Source organism: Oratosquilla oratoria, chromosome 38 (assembly GCF_046742065.1).
Source record: "Oratosquilla oratoria isolate Oo_2021 chromosome 38, ASM4674206v1, whole genome shotgun sequence".
Lineage (NCBI taxonomy): Eukaryota > Metazoa > Arthropoda > Malacostraca > Stomatopoda > Squillidae > Oratosquilla > Oratosquilla oratoria.
Window position 1 is genome coordinate 46,495,740 of NC_134814.1, and position 22,479 is coordinate 46,518,218.

Sequence of the window (22,479 nt, forward strand, 5' to 3'; positions counted from 1 at the left end):
TTTCAAAATCAACTTGTACAGAAATCGCATCTCCAGGGATAACAAACAACTGGATCAAAGAAAATCACATCAGGCAACTTCTCCAAGGAATGCATAATTGCTATAAACCTATATACTTTAGAATATCCTAAACATCGGATTAAAACAGTTATAAACTACATTAGAAGTAAAAATACCTTATTTCACATGTGAAGTCAAAACAAAACAAAAAAAATCTGTGTTTACTACTTGGTAGTTATACAGAAAGTTTGATACTACCCACGTAAAATTCAACTTCAAATGAAATTCAAGTATATAAAACTTAGAAAAGAAATGTTACGCTGTATTCACGATTTTTTTTAAATGTCATAAAATTCATTAATTTGTTAACGATTTTGAAACAAACTTTTGATATTTTATAACAATATAGCATTCGACAATGTGACACTGACACATACATGTAAACAAAGTTGGAAATTTCTTGTGTGTCTGATGCAACCAGAAAGAGGAAGTATATTCATCTTAAAATGATAGAATCATGTTCTCGAAAGCGGATGGTACTAGCGATATCGTGTCTTGTAGGGTATGATTCAAGTGTGTTTTGTTTTTGCATTAAAATATGTAGAACTAGAGAGCCTGTGCCAGGTGTTTCCATATCGTTACCTTTCCTGGAGGAAATACAATAAACTAGCACATTTTCATTATATTTTTTGTCTGGTGCATAATGGTAATTTCTAAATGAAATCACTTATAAGTGGAATTTGGTGTATTCAAAATATGAAATTAATTCTGTGGTAAAATAGTATTTGAATGACAGTACTCAGAATCGTTTGAAAATGTCCAGATGGCTACCTGGTGACCTGGCTACCATAACCATTAGATTAGGCTAATGGTACATAAGTATTTTGCATTTCAGGCTAGGAAGCCAATGATTAGCTTCCTAGGTTGAAATGCAAAATACATATGTAGTGATATTATTCTTCAGCCAATACTAAAGGTATTGTGTAGGTTACTGTAGAGTGTAGGTGACTTTGGTACATTAATGTTGAGGTGTCTTGTAGATATTGATATGACCATATTTGTGGAATAATCCAGTAATTTTCGCAAATTTTTAGAAGTGTACACCTATGTGATATAGCAATAGAAACTTTAACATTAATTATGTAAATAATAAAACATGAATGTAATATAAATATATGTTTTTCTTGGTGGAAATTAATAAAAAAAAAAGTTGCTAAAACTTAAAGGTGATACGCAAATGAATGTAGCCATTGTGACTGCCTGGGATGCCATCTTTGTATTGGTAGATGCAGAGGTTGAAGAAATTAAAGCATAATAAATTTGTCTATTCTAAATTAACCTACCTAACCTACCAACCTAACCTAACTTGCATTTAGTAATGCAGTACCAGTAATTCTATTGGTCATCAGGGTTGTCATCATCATCGTCTTTGACCTCCGAATCTATCAAAACAAAGATGGTGTCTCAAGGAGTCGCTGCAACTTTGTTCTTTTGTTTATCACTTGTAGCAGTGTTTTCTGTTATTGATTTCCACCAAAAAAACCATAATTACATCAATGTATTATAATTCACAAAATTTATATTTAATTTTCTAATACTTTATTGTGTAAATGTGCACGTCTAAGAAAATACCATAATTTATGAAACTTTACCTGCCTGTGTATTTTTTTAAAAAAGGCTAGGCAATAAGATTAAAGATTATTTGCAACATAATGAAAAATGTGTAAGGCAAGTTATATAACAAATTTGAAGAAATGTAGCTAACAGAAATTTTAGAAAACAAGCTAGTTCTATTCCAGTATTACATACACATTTTTCACTTTAATTTTTTGCATTTGAAAAATCTATATTCCCAGTGAAATGGTTAGGTTAGATTATAATAGGTTAGGAGCTATTGGACAATGTCAGTTTTATGTTAAATGTCTCTGTTTGAGTGATTCTGGAATTTTGCTAATATACATATTCTTTTATATTATTTTGATAACATTTGTAACTCAGCAGTCTAAAGGTTATTGTATAGTACAAAGAAGTAATGAATTATAGGTATTTGATGTACGCCAGTAGGCGTCATGGCAGTTTCTGGGGGCACTAGTGGATTTGGCCAAAGTTATTTTTAATCCAATCTAATATGTACCAATACCACTGTGGCAAATAGCTGGCATATTTATATAATAACCATTAAGAATAGAAATTAGAAATGCATCATTTGTTTAGATATTTGTATTACAAAAATGTACAACAACCATCGCAACATGACACATCCATGGCAAAGTCCCACCTTTACTTCAAAACACTCCCTGTCTCCGTTTCTAATTCTGACACAGGCTCTATTACTCTTGTAAAAACTCTTGACTGCTCTTAATAGCATTCCTCCTATCCCATGTATCTGCAAAACCTCCCACAGTGCCTTCCTGTCTACTCAATCATAAGCCTTTTCCAAATCCATAAAGAAAAGAGGAAAGAGGGATGGGTGGTGAATAGGAGTGGAGTGGGTGGGAATGAAATGGGTGGGAATGGAATTATGCTTTTGACTTTGGATATCTCCCTTGGAAGGGGAAAAAGCCCTTGGTGTGTGTGTGTGTGTGTGTGTATGTGTGTATATATATATATATATATATATATATATATATATATATATATACACACACACACACACACACACACTACACAATAACAAGAAATGGCCGTCAGACATCCTAGTCAGTAGAAAATTGTGTTTAGCCAATGCGTTTCTGAAAAGTCATCAATTAGGAACCAAAAGACTATACAACAGTTATTTAACCACTTTGGTACTACATAGGCATCATGAGGTGCAAGTGGATACAGGAAGATGCCGGCATCGGCATCTTGATTATTTTTTTGTAGTTGTACATGAATTACCCAGGATTCTGTGAACTGGTTTGATCACGTCTTCTGCTTTTATTATTACTCAGAGTAAGAGAGAATGAGTAATACAGCGGTGACTTTATAATGTGAGTAGTGTGATGCAAATTACATATGGCAGCCGATGCTGCACATGAGAATTTGAGTTGTACTGAAGTGGTTAAGGAGGAATATCCTAAATGCTATTTAACATATTTGCACATGGCTCTCCTACCCAAATCCCAGAGCATAGCATCAAAGTTTTCATATATGCAGAAACCTTGAAATAGTGAACCAGCACCAAAATTTGAAAATGATAAAAAAAAAAAAAACTCACTGAGCTAGAACTGTACCAGATGCAAAACAGAATATCTATACCTCCTTAGAAGTCCACAGCTTACCCTTGATTAATATGAATTGGCACATATAGAGGATTGATTAATGCTCAGAATTAGAAATGAGACAGAATTTCTTGGCTAGGAAGGAGAAAAGAAAGATAGTGCTTATCATTTTTGCCTTTCTATATTTCAGACTTTCTGTTGTGGTTCTCATCATAGAAAATGAATGGACACCAGGTGACACCAGAAGACATACTCACGGAGAAAATGAATTGTCGAACTTGACTTCCAGAGATCTTTGTTGGAAGCAGGAGGAATACACAGAACTGGAGGAGTGCAAACCTTGTTCAGGTAAGTTATGTTTAACAATTCTTAAGAATGAAACATTTGTTAAAGTCAACACCAGCAACATAATACAATACTTAAGCATCTGTAATAACCTGCTGCCCATACCTTCAAACACATCTGTATAAAAATACACACACACACTTTCGTCGGATTCACGGCGTGGATTGGAACTCCAGAAAAAAACGCATTTTTCGTGGATCTCAACTACGAGGAAGTACCTTATTGTATTTGTAGGGAAGGGGAAATCTCGTGGTGTAGTAAAAAGGTAATGAAAGGGGAGAAGGGGAGGGATTACTGAGGGAAATGGAAGAAAATGAGGAGGGAGACGAACGGGCTCCCCTTGACAGCAGAAAAAATGTAAACAAAAGATCAGCTGACGACACTGGGGAAATCAAAAATATAAGTAAAAGCATTAAGATTAGAAATATATATAAGAGCAGCACAATGGAAGGTGAAGAAAATAATTTCCAGGGACTTAATGAGGGGGGGGAGAATACCAACCTCCCCCGATTGGCAAGACTAGAAGAAAAACTTGAACAAATGACCGAACTGTGGGAGAAGAGGTTCGGTAATGTAGCAAAGATTGCGCAAAGAGTTGAAAAACTGGAAGAACTTTAGAAGGTGAACAAAAACTTAACTAAAGAAATAGAAGATTTAAAAAGGCAGTTAAAAGAAGTAAAAGAGGAGAATGAGGAATTAAAGAGGAATAATAAAGACAATAAAGAGGCCAAAGCAACGGAAGCACAGGGTTGGAAAAAGATCCAAGAAAACAGTAGAGTTGCATTTACTGACATAATTAAACAGTAAATGAAAGAACAAACTGAAGACTCAGTTATTAAAGTGATGAGACAGAAGGAGAATATACAGTAGTAAGGGACTTGGTAGATAAAAAGAAATGTATAATTATATTAGGAATGGAAGAGAAATATAACCTAAATAGAACCACAAGAATGAATGAGGAAAAAGAAAAAGTAAGCAGTTTACTAGAATTAGTTCAGGAAGAGATGTATAGGCTCGGGAATTATAGTACAGATAAGTCCAGACCAATTAAGATTAAATTCAGGTCACAAACGACGGCAGAGAATATCTTAGCAAAAACAGGGAAACTAGCAACAAGTGAACAATATAAAAAGGTATGGATAAAAAGAGAAATGAATAAAGAGGAAAGAGAGGAGGAAAAAAAGAAAAGACATGAAGCTAAGGAAAAAAACGAGAACAGAACAGAGTCAGAAAAAGAGAAATTCTGTTGGAGAGTAGTGAAGATGAAAGTGAGGAAATGGACCATGACAGAGAGAAACAAAAAAGAAACAGAAAATACAGTGGAAATAACAGAAAGTTAAGAGTGACAAATTTAGATGGATTAATAACAGGACTGAATGAACTGAATGAGTATCTGAAGGAAAAAGAACCGGACATAATGGGAATTGTAGAGACAAAATTAAAAGGTCCACTACCATCCAACAGCATAGGACACAATGCATATAATTATTGGATTAAAAACAGAGCGATAAAACAAAGGGGTGGAGTTATATTCCTGACTAAGACGGATATAAACGTGAAGAGTGTCACATATGGAAAGAATAGAGTAGAGATGATTATGATAGAAGTAGAAGACAGAGATAAGAAGAGCAGAAATTTTGTAATAAACTACGTGCCCCCAAAAATAGCCTCGTGGGAAGAGAGTGAACATAAAAGTATGTTAGAAGACACAAGAATAACATTAAACAGGATAATGGAAGATGGAGGAAGAATAGTTATGATGGGCGACTTTAATTGCAAAGAAATCTGCTGGGAAGAGATGACAGTAAAGGATGGAGAAGACTCATGGGGAAATGTTCTACTTGAGATGATTATTGACCACACAATGACACAATGGATTCAAGAGAACACTAGGTATAGAAGTGAAGAAGACCCATCGAGACTAGACCTAATAATCACATCAGAACCTGAAATAGTGGAAAAGATAGAATACCAGGCACAAATAAGTAAAAGTGACCACATATTGATAGAACTAGAACTAAATAAGGAAAAATACATGAAAAGAAATGAACAATATAGAAAAGGAAGATTGATGTATGAAAAAACAAAATTTTGATAAAATAAGAGAATTCTTTCAAAATGAAAACTGGGAAAGAATACACAAAGATACAACAGTAGAAGAGAAATGGAATATTTTGACAAAAATTTATATAAAAAAAGAGTGGAAAAGTATGTCCCAAGACAAAAACAAGAAAAAGAATATGTAAAGTGCTGGTACAACAAAAGTTGGAAGGAGTTAAAAGACAAAAGAGATAAAGCTTGGACCAAATGGAAGAAAGACAAAAGACCTGAAAAATGGAAAATATATACTTATTATAGAAATGAATATGTACAAGTGTGCAGAGACGAAAAAAGAAAATATGAAAAAGATGTCATAGAAAAATGTAAAGATCAACCAAAACTATTTTACAGATTTGTAAACAACAAACTGAAAAACAAACAAGAATTAGAGAAATTACGACAAGGAGTTGAATACACAGAGGAAATAGAAATGGCGGAAATTATGAACAAGCATTTTAAATCGGTGTTTACAAGGGAGAACATACAACCTGGAGAGATCAAATGGGAAGAGAAAGTCCCCCCTATGAAAGAAACAGAAGTAACAAAGAACGAAATAATGAAACACTTGAGTAATATTGATGTCAGAAAATCGCATGGACCAGATGAAATAGCAAACTGGATTTTGAAAGAATGCAAGAATGAACTGGCAGACAAAATACATATCATAATAAACAGTTCCTTGAAAGGAGAAGTTCCAGAAGATTGGAAAAAAGCAAATATAGTACCTATATACAAAGGAGGAAATAAAGAGGACCCTACAAACTATAGACCAGTCTCTCTAACAAATACAATAGCAAAAATCTGTGAAAGAATTATCAAAAGTAGATGGGTAAAGTATTTAAAAAAAAAAACAATGTACTAAATCCAAGGCAGTTTGGATTCAGACAAGGACAATCATGTGTCACCAATTTAATATGTTTCTGTTCAAGGCTAATAGATATAATACAAGAAAGAGATGGATGGGCTGATTGTGCATTTCTAGACCTAAAAAAAGCTTTTGACAAAGTACCACATAAGAAGTTACTTAAGAAATTAGAAACTGAAGGAGGAATACAGGGCAAACTGCTTAAATGGATGGAAGACTTTTTGAAAGAAAGAAAAATGAGAGTAGTGATAAGAGACAAACACACTAACTGGTATGAAGTAATAAGCGGTGTTCCCCAAGGAACAGTTTTGGCCCCAATAATGTTTGCTATATATATTAATGATATGGATAAAGAAATTGAAAGTTACATGAGCTTCTTTGCAGATGATGCAAAACTGTTAAAAAAAGTAAACACGGAAGAAGATTGTGAGTCACTACAGAGTGATCTCAATAAAATATGGGAATGGAGTAGGACATGGGAGATGGAGTTCAATACCAAAAAGTGTAGTATAATGGAATTTGGAAAAAGCAAAAAAAGAATAGAAGGATCATAAAAATTGGGAGAAGAAGGAATAAAAAAAGTAGAAAATGAGAAGGACCTGGGAGTCATTATTATGAATAATATGTCACCTGAGAAACATATAAACAAGATTTTTGGAGAAACTTATAATTTAATAAGAACAATCAAAGTAGCATTTACATACCTGGATGAAGAAATGGTGAAGAAAATATTAATCACTTTGATAAGACCAAGATTGGAATATGCAGCAACGATGTGGTCACCAAGTACAAAAAAATGTATAACAAAACTTGAAAGAATACAAAGAGCAATTACAAAATTGGCACCAACACTCTCAAAACTATCATATGAAGAGAGACTAGCAAAACTTGAGCTACAGACACTAGAGCAAAGAAGAGAGAGAGGAGATTTGATAACTACAGAATCATGAAAGGCATAGAAATTATTGATAGAGAGGATCTAATAAAATGGGATGAAAGAAATACAAGAGGACACAGAAAGAAAATCAAGAAAGACAGCTATAGAAGAGATCTGAAAAAGAATAGCTTTCCTCACAGAGTAATAGATATTTGAAACAAGTTAGATGAGAAAGTAGTGTGTGCAAAAACAATATATGAATTTAAAAATAGTTTAGATAAAATGATATATGAAGACGGGACACCACGAGCATAGCTCCCCTTCCCATAAAATACAACTAGGTAAATACACACACACTTGGAAGGATATCACAACAGTTTTCCTTTTCTAGGAATGAAGTTTGAATTGATATATTAATTTTCTTTTTCTTTTGGGTAACAGTTTTGCAAGCTTTTGCTTGATTTTTTATACTTAGATAAGCCAGTTTGTTCTATGTGTTGTGCAAAGAAAAAAAATTGTGAAGTTAGCTTGAACCGGGTTGGAGGGTACCACTTCCTCTCCTCGGGACAACAGCCATTATACTTATTGATAATAATAACAACAGTGTTATTCATAATTACAATAATTGCAATTGTTTTATAGATGAATATTATAGGAATGATACATTTTGTAAGAATTATAACACAGCCATAGTACCATATAATCCTGATTTGTGTAGTATAGTGCAGTTGCTTTTATTTTTGTATGATTTTCTTTAATTTTCTAGATTTTGAGGTTAAAAGTAAAACACCAGCTGTCTGCTCAACTCCTGGTCACCGACAAAAGTTGAAATGCAAGAATTCAGGAGAAGTCTATCGCAGGTAAATTTTTGTCAAACTTTGCAAAATATTGGGGCAATGTTTCCTACTACCCCACAAGGGTCAAAATTATTACAGTGAATCTCAGCACTTTCACAGCAGGGGCAAACAACTGGAATTTGTTTACCTTCACTGCTTCATTGTGTGATGACACCCCTCCACCTTCATCCACTCAAAAAAACTTATGGAACAGGCAGGAACATCCCTTTGTGCTATCCACTTTCTAAATCTATTCATGGCCAGTCTCCATTCATTCCGATCTTTATGGCTGCTGTGTAGTGCACTGGGAAAGGCAGGAGGAGCTTAATATTAATATTTCTGATTGGATTTAGTGAGATTTGCCTTTTTTGACAGGTGTGACAGAATAGAGGGACTAGAAGAACGACATTTTTGGGCCTTTGAAACTACTATGGGTGCAATTGGTCTAGTTGCTGGTGCTGCAACATTCTTCCGTCAGAGAACATTAGATCATCGGATTTTGCAACGTATTCAGCGCCAAGTGGCTGCTGGTGTTTAGTTACTGCTATTGAGTATTAATTATGTATGTTTTCCATGAATGTAAAGATGTGCTTGTTTTTATGCTTTGATGAAAATATTCAAACATTTGTACAAAAAAAAATCTTTGCTGCAATGCAGATTATTCTTCTTGAATCTTGGGCTTATTACTGTAAGTTGACTTTTTAATCATACATACAAAATTTTACATTTTTATCAATAAATATACAGCAGTTTCACGAATTCCATGTAACTCAGTTTTGTAATTCGCTATTTCCGCATAAACCCCTTAATTCCCCAATTCATGACTTTCATGGGTTTGCTGCACGTCTATATTGGCAGTTGTCTCCATGACATTGTGTTTGAGGATACTAGGTCTACATGCCTCACACTTGGTGCTTGTGCTCTCATGAATTCTTTGTGTTTTATAGTTCTATAGTATTATAATACCTGTGCTATGTTGGAGATATGGCAGATGCTGCTGCAGGGAGGGGGAGGAAATAAATCTGTGTCAGGAAAAGGAAGTGTTGTATTGTATTTGATGGCACGTAAAACCCACTGTTTTCTTAAAAAAAAGGCTCTGAAAGTATACCTTATGTATTGTATGGCTTGAAGTCTGTTATATTACAATATTATTTGTTTAAACACCATTTTATTCCTGTTATTATTGATTATTATTATTATTATTATTACAATGTTATTACTATGGTGGGTTTTTTCATTAGAAAAGGAATTAATGCAAAAATTACAGCCAGATGCTGTAAGGTAAACAACTTTGTGTATGACCCAACTTTAAAATGTTGACCAGTTATTAATTGTATGTGGTCTTGTATTCATGCTACTTTTTTCCCTTTATTTATAATTTTTTCTTTCTTTCCCTCTCATTGTGGATGTCACCAGTCAACATGCATTATCATTAGCTTCTGGAAGAAACTTGAAATTTGGGTGATAACAGTGAGTAATACCAACAGTCATTGTTGCTGTATGGCTCACTGTTATCATCGCCATCTATTGTTAACCACTAAAAATTCCTAGTTATGTTCATGAGCAATTTCCATTTTATGTAATTGGTATTTTTTATAGTATGAGTATCTTGGAACAGTGCATATTGTCATAACATCAAAAATTTTCTAGATATTCCCTGTTGGTAGAGGAAGGGGGTTGTTATGTGTCATCAAATATAGTAAGGCAGAAAGAGCTGGGATGAAGAAAAGATGTTGAGCATAAATGGAAAAAGTGATCTCTTGGATAAACTTGACTTGGGCCTGCAGCAGTGTGAAAATTATATGGAATTAGAAAATCAAGCATGAGAAGCATAAAGAGTAAGGCAATACAGCATAATCTCAGAGATACTCATAACAAATCCATAGTTACAGTAATAAGACCGAAATTGAAGTCCTTTTGGTGCATAGTGTTTGTAGTACCTTTAGTTTTCATATCTTAACATTCCTTAAACTACACTTCAAATTGTGAGATAGTTTGAAAAAAAAAACACTGTCTACAATAGGATTGATGGAAGGGTTGGGAAAGGGTGATGTACATAAATGCCAGTACAATTGGTGCATTTAAAATGTAAACACATATCACAAATTCTTTGAGTCGATAGTTACACGTGCAATGATGGTAATTGTCTCAAGTTTCACTGACTGGAAATCCACAGCCTCAGAGTGGATGGCATCAGTCCTTTGGTCTTCTCGTACGTCCACCTAGGAAGTTACATTAGACTCTTGTTCATGTTGTATTAATATGGGACAGTTCCTATCACCAGCTTATGATAATAGGAGTAGAGAAGTTGCTGTATTTCAGCTCTCCTTATGTAAAAAGGTAAAGGAAATACAGTTGAAACTGGTTGAAAGATCTTGCACATGGTCAGAAGACCAAGTATGGGGAAGTACCTTGAGATGGAGGTGAGGGTATTGACGGCTTTTGAATATTGGTGACAGGGAGAGGGTTCTCTTTGACATTCATATTGTAGAATTACCATATACAGGTACCCATCACTGGTTCTACACATGTGATACTTAAAACAAAGTATTGTAAGCACAGACCTTACTAACATACTGTGTATCTCTCAGCAGGCCTTGAAAAGAATTGATTATTGTATTAGAATTGCTTAAAGGGGTTAATCAATTACTATGGGAAAAAAGAAATACCTTATCAGTCATCATTGTTTACAAGGTATGATTCGTTAATTGTGTCTGTACTGATATATACACTTATGCTATCAAAGTTTACATAATAGTAATGATAATACAAATACCAAAGGGTCCTTTCTCCCTTATAAGGGATGTCCAAGTCAAAGCATATATCCACCCTATATCCATCCCACACCCATTCAAAAACCCATTTATTATTCCTCCCATCATAGCGCCCCATAGATGAAGGTTATCCATGTCCTCCCTCAACCACTCTAAATAGACAGAGCAGACATGAAATTCTTTCAGGCTGCATCCTTTCCTCATCTATTTATGACCACCCCCAATTCACCAATCTTTTGCACTCACTTTCCTGTTCAATAGACATTCCTTGTGCATCTAATGCCCCTCTTCACTTCATCCACCTCATTCTTGGTCTTTCCATCAAGTTCCCTCCATCCACCACTGTTTTCCACATGAGCCCCTAATTTATTGAGATATGCCACAACACCCTACAGACTATACAGAACAAAGCCCTAAAGATCATTAAAGGCTGCACAAGTACAACACCTACACATTATCTACACCATGAAACTAAAGTCCTCAAATTCAAGGATCACCTTGACATAAGAGGCACACAAACACTTGCTGCAGCCTCCATAAACATAGCCCATCCACTACACTACATGACAGAGAACATCAAAACAATACCCAAATACCTGTCACACACAAATGCTCTCTTCTCTTCTTCCACAACCACAAGACACCTGCCTCCAGAAGCATATCCATAATCATATTGCTCACTGCTCCATCAACAGACTGAAAAACAACACACTGGTGCATTCCCAACCCCCTGATATCCATCCCTCTGAATCCTCTCTCCCCCAAGAGGATTGAGTCCACCTGTCCAGGCTGCAGTATGGCTGCCATCTAGCCCTTCTAAGTTACCAGAGGTGGCTGGATGACTGCATCACAAATAATTGTCCAGGATGGAACATGTTGCCCCATACTATACAACACATAATGGAAGATTGCATTGTACCCAGTTATGCAAGCCAACAACACAACATATTCTATAAGGGATTTGTGGGAAAATCCTGTTGCAGCCATAGCGTTCCTCAGGGAGATGGGGTTGTTCGGTTAGACAGTCTAGAATATAACAACAATAATAATAACAACAACTGTGGAGCTGTGGGTTTCCAGTTAAAACTTGAAAGGACAATTATTGATATTGTTTAGTTCCTGACCAGTGTTAGATACACCATCCTACCACTGTAGTTTTATCATATATTCATTGTCCTGAGAACCAGTGCTCATTACATGCAAATGGTGGTTTAGCAAAACAGATGTTAGAGAGAATTATTTTCCTGCAGACTGTCTTCCAATCTGTCAACATCATCACCTCCATTTGAAAGTGCATCATGAAGGGGTTGATGACATTCAATCACCAAACTGGCCCCAGTTTTTCTCTATTAACTTTGTATTCCATTTTTTTCATAGAAGGAGAGCTGATAACTGGTGACTGCTTCCCTCCTCTTACCATTATAGGCCAATGACATAGGAAGTCCCACAGTAATACAACTCTGATAACAGTCCATTGTTTCTTCCCTCTGAGATCTATAGGAAGGCTTAATGATAATTGCCAGCCATTGTAAGGCTGCAGGTTTCCAGCTACTGAAACTTGAGGCCACACCCTCATAAGTTGGGGAGGGCCTTTGGGATATATGTTATGTATCATGGGAGGGTGGACGAAAGAAACAAAATAGACCATCTTACTTGTGCCTAAATCATATCAACTTTGCTACAACAAAATTTTGATGTAATTACTTTCCTTTACTTCTTATATACTGTAGTCTGTTTTTATTCATTTATTTATTTCCTTATTTATCATTACCCAAAGGATTGTTTTTGAGTTTTCTTGGACTTGGAAATGATATGTGACTGGATTGATAATGAAAATTTTTGGAGTTGTTGGAGACAGTCATAAGTTTTTTAACAGAATTGAAGGACTTATGTGAGGGTCAAGAATGAAAATAATGAAGTTTGAGGTAAATGTGGAATTGGTCCAAATAACTCTCAGTAGGTTTGATTGACTTCCCTCAGCCGTGAGTTCTGTGGGCATCCCCATCATCTCCTCCATTGAAGGTTATCTCCTGTGGAGACATCCCTGTGAGTGGGGTCAATATCAGGGAAATGGGCATAGACTAAGTCTCACAGTATAGGCTATGGAAAGACGGAATTAAGAAAAACTAGCAGAGATTGTGGAAAGTGGAGTGGATGGAGTGAGCTCGAGAGGAAGAGAATGGAATGGATATAGGGTAAAGGGGTCTTTGAATGCATGTGGAATACATATTCAACAGTGAAAAGAGAGTGCAAAAGATAGGAGTGGAAGTAGACTGAATACATGAAAGGATGTTTCAGCCTGAAGGGGTGTTCTCAGCTGTTTCATGAATTATTTTGTATTGATGAGTGGATCAACATGCAGTAAAACAAAGGGGGTACTTGAGCTGTTGGACCCATATATGGAAGAGTAGTGTTGACCCAAGCAGTGCAACAGGGGACAGGATAAACCTCATACTCAAGTTACTGAGATGGGAAGAATGGTTGAAAGGGCACTATTTATGTATGATGTGGATATATTCTTTGACTATGTCATCTTTCTTTTAAGGGGAAAAGGGCCTTGCTGTGTGTATGTTTATATATACACACAAGCACTCACTCACATACGCCCACATTTTATCAGGGACCAATGAGGGGTACCTGGTTGTGGTGGTCCTGCAAGATGGACAGTAAAGCTGCCCATTATCAAAACATTTCAATGCTCTCATCTCCATCAGGAGGTACAGCCTTGAGGGGTTGACACTCCATCTCCAGACTAGGCCCAAGGTTTCTCTGTCAACTTCATCTGTATTTGTTATTTTTTTCACACATGGAGAGCTGATATCCAGCATTTGGTCCTCTTTCCATACCATTTTCATCCAATGACATGGAAAGTCTTGTCTGTGTTGTGTTAACACAGACAAGACAGAAGTTTCTTCCCAGAAAGATCTGTGGGAAGGCCCAAGGACCATTGCCAAATAACTGGGTTTTCCATTTAGTGAATCATGAGGCAACAAGTAATTTCACATGACTATACCTAAACTTATAACTTTATCACAATTTTGAGGGACCTGGCAGCATAGTGCATGTAAGGATGTGCATTTCTTTCAACAAATTGGGTTTGAATCTTTGTCCTTTAAAATATTGTTTTCTACATCTATTCAAGTATAAGGCAATCTCATTGTATCATACTTATAGAGTATTACTCTGATAACACACTACAGATGCTCCTCTACTTACGTTCATTCGTTTTATGTTTTTTTTTATTTTACGTTTGAACCGACTGTAAAAAAAATTTGTTAAAAAAAATATTTTGAGTGAATTTTTGAGTTTAGCGCGCTCTCCGTAGTACGAGACGTTCAAACGAAACTTACGCATGACAGTGCGTCCATTGTTTACATGGCACAAACGACAGACTGAACGTGCCTTGCCTCCTCCTCCTCCTCCTCCTCCTCCTCCTCCTCCTTCTCCTCCACCATCTCACTTTATGTTGCTTGAATTTAATTTATTTGAAATTAATGTTATTATTTTACAATGTTATGTTTATAATTAATGATTTAGGGGTGTTTTATAAGATACGGTAATAGAATTTATGGATGTATAGTACATTATGAATGGTCATACATTACTGGAACGTACAGTAACAACTTACATTCATTTTCACATTACGTTCGGCCGTTCGGAACGTAACTAAAACGTAAGTTGAGGAGCGTCTGTATATCTTAATGAGACTCATGGAAGTTTTTAGATCTAGTAAGAGTAGTTGTGTGGTTGTATGTACATACAAAATTACTCTTGGTTGTGATGACGAGGAAATACTCATTTTCTCATTGTCTACCATTGTAGGTTGTACATGAAGGTTATTTATGCTCTCACAATTCCAAATTTTCTCCGTCCATGACACTTTTCTGGCACTTCAGCCTATGCACCCATGTTTTTTATTATAAATCTTCAGTTTAGATCTGTTCATCTTAAAGATTTCTTCTTCCGTGCACCACATCAACAGTATATAAAAGATTCAGAATGAATAGCTATGTACATCAGTTAAGAAATGCTCACTTGATGAGTGGGTGAGAGCATGACTACTTTTGGTAGAGGTCAGCAGTGGAGGTAGTTCTAGTCCTGCCAGGCAAACAAATTCATAGTAAGAGCATACTACTTTAAATTTCCAGCTTTAAAAAGTCCTTTGGAATGAGGCACTGTCCCCTCTCTGGGAGAGGGAGTTTGTGACGTTAAACCAAATATGTCAGTTGAAAGGTTCATTTCACGTTACTCAAAGAGGATGTCACACACATTAATACTATTTAAAGCAAAGATTTTTTTATGTTGAATGATCAAATGAGGAACAGAGTTGGTTTAGTATGATTTCTTGACTTCTAAGTAGTTTGGGTTTTGGGAAATTTTTATTTAAAGGTTACTGTATTTAGGTATAGTGAGGTAGTTCATAACTTATGAATTAAAGAAGTGCTATTGGTATAATATTACGCATTTATCACAGTCACAGACACTTGAGTGGAAAGAAATGTATAATTGATTCAGTGTGGCATTATTTCCTGAAGTTTAGAGTGAAACAGCATGTGTGAAAGGTTATACCAGTGGTTCCCAACCTTTATAAGGTCACCCAACCTTTATAAGGTCACATGTACTTTGCAGCAACCTGTATAGTTGTGTTAGTTTATTGCAGTTTAATGTAGTATGGACAGCCTCATCTTGGTGGGAAATCTTTGGAGAAACCCTAGGACTGTTGGTGTGTGGTTGTTTAGTCCTTGTTACATCAACCTTCTATATGATATAAACATTAAGCTGTTATTGAAGAAAATGAGCTGTACACTGGAAAATAGGGAATTAGCTGTACTACAGTAGTTGCCCAATTATCCTCTTCAACTTATTTTTGGGCCAACTTTGTTTTCTAAATTATGATATACAATTGTTGCTTTGATCTTCACTGACTGGAATCCTATTGTCCCATAATGACTGGCAGTGGTCCTTGCGCCCTCTCATTAATCTTTCTGAGAATGAACTTTGGGCAGTTGCTGGTTGTTAGCTTTCTGTATATGAAAAGATGGAGCAAATATAGCTGAAGTTGGCAGGAATCTTGGGCCCTGTCCAGAGACTTGAGTTTTGAAGACCAGTGGCAGGGATTCTCTCTGATGCCATTCCTTCTTTCAGGACTATCATTAGCAGGCACACATCATTGGTCCCAATGTTTTGAATTTATTTGAATAAAATTATTCCAGGCTGGGAACCGTTGGTTATGGAGTTACAAGTGCTTTAATTTCAGATGGGATAATATCAGAGGTATTCAGGCTAATGAGTTTTTTTTTTTTTTTTCTTTTTTTTTTTTTTTGCATATACAGTATAATGAATCAAGTATAGAAATTTACAATCTGTTGTCATCTCTCATGGATCAGTCTGATGTAATTTGAAGCTTGATAGTATCAAACTTGGAACAGGAGGTTATGAATCACCAAGAAAATGAAAAATGCTACATGGGATAATGCTTACTATTAGCATAACATTGATATATACATATATTTTTGTGGGAGGAGATACCAGAAGTTTTATATAGAAGGGTTGAGCTGGAGAATTTATGACGCATTTTGGCATTGGATATAATCAGAGAATTAAAATAACACATGAATAACTGGGAAGAAAGTGTTAGATGTTTTCTATCAGAAATCACATGAAAGGTCATGAAGTGTGGTTGTGATATGTAGCAATCTATTGAAGTATGGCTGTGGGATAGGATGGACCAATGGAAAATGGGAGAATGTTTGATATAATCATATCATTGGAATTACATGGTCATTTTTAATGCTGTAAATATGTGCCAAATAGAATTTGGTTTAAAAAAGAATCCATCTTATTTGTCTTCTTGATGTCGATCTTTCCTGATGTAATAGGTAATGATATTTTTTAACAAAACAAAAAAAAAGCACATGCTACTTTCTGGTTGAGAAAGTACTGCTCTTGTAAGGTTGTTATTTTCAGATACTGAAACAGGAGTACTTTTCCATACATGTACAGTTCAAGTTGTTACTCAATACTTCCATTAATAGCAGTCAATCATAAATTTTTCTCTCTGTTTATGCTATATGTTAAGCTGTCATATGTCCTCATGTCATTTCTGTAGTTTAATGTAGCTTTTCTCTTGCCTATATCATTTCTATAAATGATATTGGCTACATCACTAGAATTGTCTTGGCTGATTTTGACTGAATTTTTCTTGTTTGAATGTTAAAAAGTGATGTTTAGGTTGCAGATCTGTTGAAGATTCTATAATTCACTTTCTGCAAAAGCCTCCCCCTTGAGAAGGGCCATTGTTGTATATTCAGTACATACATACATAAAGACCTAGTACTCTGTATTGTACTTTACTATAAAGTATGTGAAAACAGTTCAACCATATTATGAGATCAAGTGGTATGGATATTTTTTTTTTCCATTTATAACCTTTATTTTCTGAGATTTGATACTCTCACTCTCTTTACATTTTGGTAAATAAAATCATTATCATAGTGCTCTCAACAGAAAGAAAGCTAGGTTTGAAATGTAAGGGATTACCCTTTTCAAAATGGGTTATCTTGTTTTTTATATAATGGCAATTTTATTTCATTAAATGCATGAATCTGCTTTCTCAAATATTTTCCTGTAAAACCATACATAGAACCAGTTTAACTTCATTTTCTTTTTGTTTTGGAAAGAATGCATAGGTTTTCATTTGTTAAATTATTTACTAGTTTGATGAGTTCATTTCTGTGAACTGAAGTCAATCTATTTCTTACATTGTACTAGAGAAATTGTAAATACAAAACCAGTCTTTCCAAAATTGTACATAGTAGACTTAAAGGATTGTTGACAATTTACCTCTGTTGTACAGTCACCAGTTGTTGATATTAATGAAACTGAGGAGTTGATGATTTGTTTTAACTAACCTTTTGATAATAACCATCTTTTATGGGCAACAGAATTCCTTCAACCCAAGAGTATGGAGCAAAATCTGGGGGAGTAGTTGAAAATCTAAAGAAAAATGTTAAAATGTAGGCAGAAAAAATAACAAAGAAGTGAATGTATTAGGGGAAATAAAACAAGAAAATAAAGAACCAGGACAAGTTAGATAGTACATATAATGGATAGAGGAGATATTACAAAACTCACATAAGATTTGAAATTATGTGTGAGCAAGACAAATTAAGAAATTAGGTAGCTTGTGTAAGGAAGGAAATAAAGATAATGAAGTCAGGGTGGAGGTACGAGTAGTAATGAGAAAGGCAGATGTGGTAAAATTGTCTTGTATTTCATTGCCATAATGGGGCTATGTAGAATTGTACAAAGGTAGTAGGTACAAATTAGTGAAGAGTAGGGTAAATACAGTTTTCCATACAAATACTCTTGGAATAGTCTACAAGGTAAATTAGCCTAAGTTGGAACCATACTTGAATTTTCATTGAAATATGACTGGGGAATGAAGTGATATAAACCAAGTTGGAATCATATGAATTTTGATCTAGGTATGACAAGCTTGCTTAAAATCATGTTAAAAAACGTCAAATTGTGGGTCAGATTGAAAGAAGGTATAATTCAGGTGGATAACTCCAACCCTGTATATTGCAATCAGGCGGTAAATCTTCGTGTGCACAAATTGCTTTTGAACAAGCGGGAGACACCTATACATATCTTTACCAAGCCTCGTAGAAGTTTGGAAACCAAATAGAATAATGAATGAGCACAAATTAATTACAAATAGAAAACCCAAATAGCTGGCAAATTCACTCAAAAATATGGAAATTCAAGGTGAAAGTTGATTAGGAACAACATTGTACCATTCAGTACATGGGGCGTCCAGAGGGGGGGGGGGGTTGCAAAGAGGGGCAGTTGACCCCCCCCCCAAAAAAAAAAAAAACAAAAAAAAAAATCCAGGGTATGTTTGAAACTTTGCCTGTCGTCTTGTATAATTTTGTTAAATTTCTAGGTATCAGTGTATGATTGATGAAAGTCAAAATGTAACTCACGTAGATAATGTAAATACTGTATATGCCTATGTGGCCAGTTTGAAGAGTGTATCTTAATATAATCCTATACCAATAAACATATATGTATGATATCTTTAATTTTGCTTCCCCATCCACAAAAGATCCTGCAGACGCCCCTGATTATCAGAATCCAGATATGTCACATATGATATATACAGTCGAACCTCGAAAGCCCGGACCCCGAATGCCCGGACCCTCGTATGACCGGTCGAAATGAACAAAGGGCGGACTTTTCAAGCAAAGTTCCCTATTTGTCCGGTAGGTGACAGCGACGGCCGTACACGTGTACTCAAACCCGGACCAGTCAAGCCGCCACCAGGGCTGCCGTTTCGTAGAATTTTGTACCAAAACGTAGTAAAATAGCGGCATGTGGCAACTGCACAAGGACATGAGGAATTTTTTTTTCTACATATCAGCAGGCTGTTAAAAACATTCAAAAACTCAAACTTTTGTTTAAAAATCATAGAACTAGTTATCAAATAATAAATGGTACATCAAAATATGACTTTTATTGGTAATTGTGTTACTTATAAAATATACCCCAAAAGATACGTTTTTACGGTGTAGAAAAAAATTCTACGCTAAAGTTTCAGCTTTCTTTTAGCGATAATAATATAGAAACAAGAATTTTTATATCTTACTGAATATGTTAGGGCATGGGGGCCTTATATACATTCAAGAATAAAAAAACTAGAACCAACATTTTGTCAAAATTTGACAAGTATATCTTGCTATGAAAGTCTGCACACGCCCGAGAAAAATGTATGCCCCAGTATGGCAACACTCCCATTCTACACGGCAGTGTAGAAAACGCGGCAACCCTGGCTGCCACCACTGTCCCGCGTGCATACCTTCCGATATTTACAGTCTACGTAATAAAAAATGCAGTACAGTACACTGTATATACAGTACATTTACATGCCTGTATTACAGTTATTATTACAGAATTATTAGTACAGACGCTCCTCAACTTACGTTTTAGTTACGTTCCGAACGTAACGTGAAAATGAACGTAAGTTGTTACTGTACGTTCCAGTAATGTATGGCCGTTCATACTGTACTATACATCCAAAATTTCTATTACCGTATCATATAAAACACCCCTAAATCATTAATTATATAAGCATTGTAAAATAATAACATTAATTTCAAATAAATTCAAGCAACATAAAGTGAGATGGTGGAGGGGGAGGAGGAGGCAAGGCACGTTCAGTCCGTCGTTTGTGCCATGTAAACAATGGACGCAATGTCATGCGTAAGTATCGTTTGAAAGTCTCGTACTACGGAGAGCGCGCTAAACTAAAAAAAAAGAAAAAAAAAGTTTTACAATCAGTTCAAACGTAAAATCGAAAAAACGTAAAACGAATGAACGTAAGTAGAGCGTCAGTATTATATTATTATTACAGTATTGTTATTATTACAGTGTTAGAGTATTATTATTATGTGTTTCTATGCCATATCATACATTACCTATACGTATACCGCTACGAAAATCTACGGGTGTTAGGGCGATATTTTCGATGACCGGACTTTTGGCATGACCGGACCACCCTTCCCCCCAATTAGTCCGGGCTTTCGAGGTTCGACTGTATATATATATATATATATATATATATATATATATATATATATATATATATATATATATATATATATATATATATATATATACATAAACTCACACGAATGACTCGGTGGCGCGGTTGATAGAGTCCCTGACTGTCACTACGGGGGTCCAGGTTCGAATCCTGCCCAGGCCGAAATAATTTCAGTATCGCTGCGCTTCGAGTCGTTACTCCAACTCTCTTGGGCGGGGAGTTTGGGGTGTGTGTGCATGTAAGGTCACGGCATTGCCCATAGATTGCACATACGAGCTCTGAGCTCTCTCCCGGGAGGGAATTAGCTGTCGATCACGAGTCCAGCACGTTATCCAAAGACCAAGGTGAACACACACACACACACACACACACACACACACACACACACACACACACACACACACACACACACACACACACACACACACACACACACACACGTCGGTCGAAGTGACAGCGAAGTTTGAAACTCCAGGAAAAATTCAAGTTTCATCGATCTCAACAACGAGGGAGTACCTTTGTTGTGTTAGTAGGGGAGGGGAAAGCTCGTGGTGTAGTGGGAATGTGAAGAAAAAGGAGAGAGGGATTACTGAGGAAAATGGGGAGAAATGAGGAAGGTGACGAACGGGCCCCTTATGTTAGAAAGGGGTGTAAACAAAAGGGATGCAGAACACACAGACGAGGAAGAACAAGGAAGCAGAGGTGTCAAGAGCAGAAATATAGATAATAGCAGCTCAATGAAAAGAGAAGTTAACTGTTTTTATGAATTTAGTGAGGGAGGAGGTTGGCAACCTCTCCCGACTAGTAAACCTAAAGGAGAGAGAGAGAGAGAAAAAAAAAAAAAAATGAACGAAGCATGGGAGGTTAGGTTTAACCAATTAACACTAGTTACCCAAAGACTTGATAAACTGGAAGAACTAAAGGAGGAGAACCAAAACCTAAATTAAGAAATAGAAGAATTAAAAAGACAGTTAAAAGAAGTAAAAGATGTGAATGAGGAATTAAAGAAGAAGAATAAAGACTCCATAGCAAAAGAAGCACAGGGTTGGAGAAAAGGCCAAGAGAACAATAAAATTGTATTTAGAGATATAATGACACAACAGATGAAATAACAAACTAAAGACACAGTTATCAAAGTAATGAGAGAGAAGAATATAGTAAGAGACTTAGCGGACAAAAAGAAATGCATAATTATATTAGGAATGGAAGAGAAGAATTATCCAAAGAGGACCACAGGAGTAAAAGAGAAGGAAAAGTTAAACAAGATATTAGAAGTAGTTCAAGGGGATGGACAAGAAACAGGGAAAGAAATTGAAGAAATATATAGAATAGGGAAATACAATACAGATAAGACCAGACCAATTAAGATAAAATTCAAGTCACAAACGACAGCAGAGAATATCTTAGCAAAAACAGGGAAACTAGCAGACAGTGATCAATATAAACAGGTATGGATAAAAAGAGAAATTAATAAAGAGGAAAGAGAGGATGAGAAAACAAAAAGACTAAAAGCTAAGGAAAAAACGAAAAAAGAACAGTCAGAAAAAGAGAAATTCTATTGTAGAGTAACGGATATGAAAGTGAGGAAATGGTTCATAGCATAGAAAAACGGAAAGGAAATAGAAAACACGATGGAAGTAGCAGAAAATTAAAAGTGTCTTAGACAAACATAAATGGCTTAATAACAGGCTTAAACGAACTGAATGATTACTTGAAGGAAAAAGAAGTGGACATAATGGGAATTGTAAAGACAAAATTGAAAGGTCTACTACTACCCAACAGTATAGGACATGGTGCATATAATTATTGGATTAGAAATAGAGAGGTAAATCAAGGGGGTGGAGTTACGTTCCTGACTAAGAAGGATATAAA

At 35.6% G+C, this 22,479-nt stretch overlaps 1 protein-coding gene across 1 annotated transcript; it reads left to right on the forward strand.

The window, feature by feature from the left end:
• The first annotated feature begins 399 nt into the window (after positions 1–399).
• Positions 400–12,736, forward strand: LOC143020063 (protein JTB-like). The gene is made up of 4 exons (XM_076176241.1): positions 400–562; positions 3,394–3,551; positions 8,157–8,250; positions 8,602–12,736. The coding sequence occupies exons 1-4, from the start codon at positions 507–509 to the stop codon at positions 8,762–8,764; spliced, it is 471 nt and encodes a 156-aa protein (XP_076032356.1). The 5' UTR covers positions 400–506; the 3' UTR covers positions 8,765–12,736.
• Positions 12,737–22,479: the final 9,743 nt, after the last annotated feature.

Excerpts from the sequence above, each read along its gene's own strand:
- LOC143020063 (XM_076176241.1), top strand. The coding sequence starts at position 507 with ATGATAGAATCATGTTCTCGAAAGCGGATGGTACTAGCGATATCGTGT. Across the intron at positions 563-3,393 it reads GCGATATCGTGTCTTGTAGG|ACTTTCTGTTGTGGTTCTCA; the intron begins GTATGATTCAAG and ends TCTATATTTCAG. Across the intron at positions 8,251-8,601 it reads TCAGGAGAAGTCTATCGCAG|GTGTGACAGAATAGAGGGAC; the intron begins GTAAATTTTTGT and ends CTTTTTTGACAG.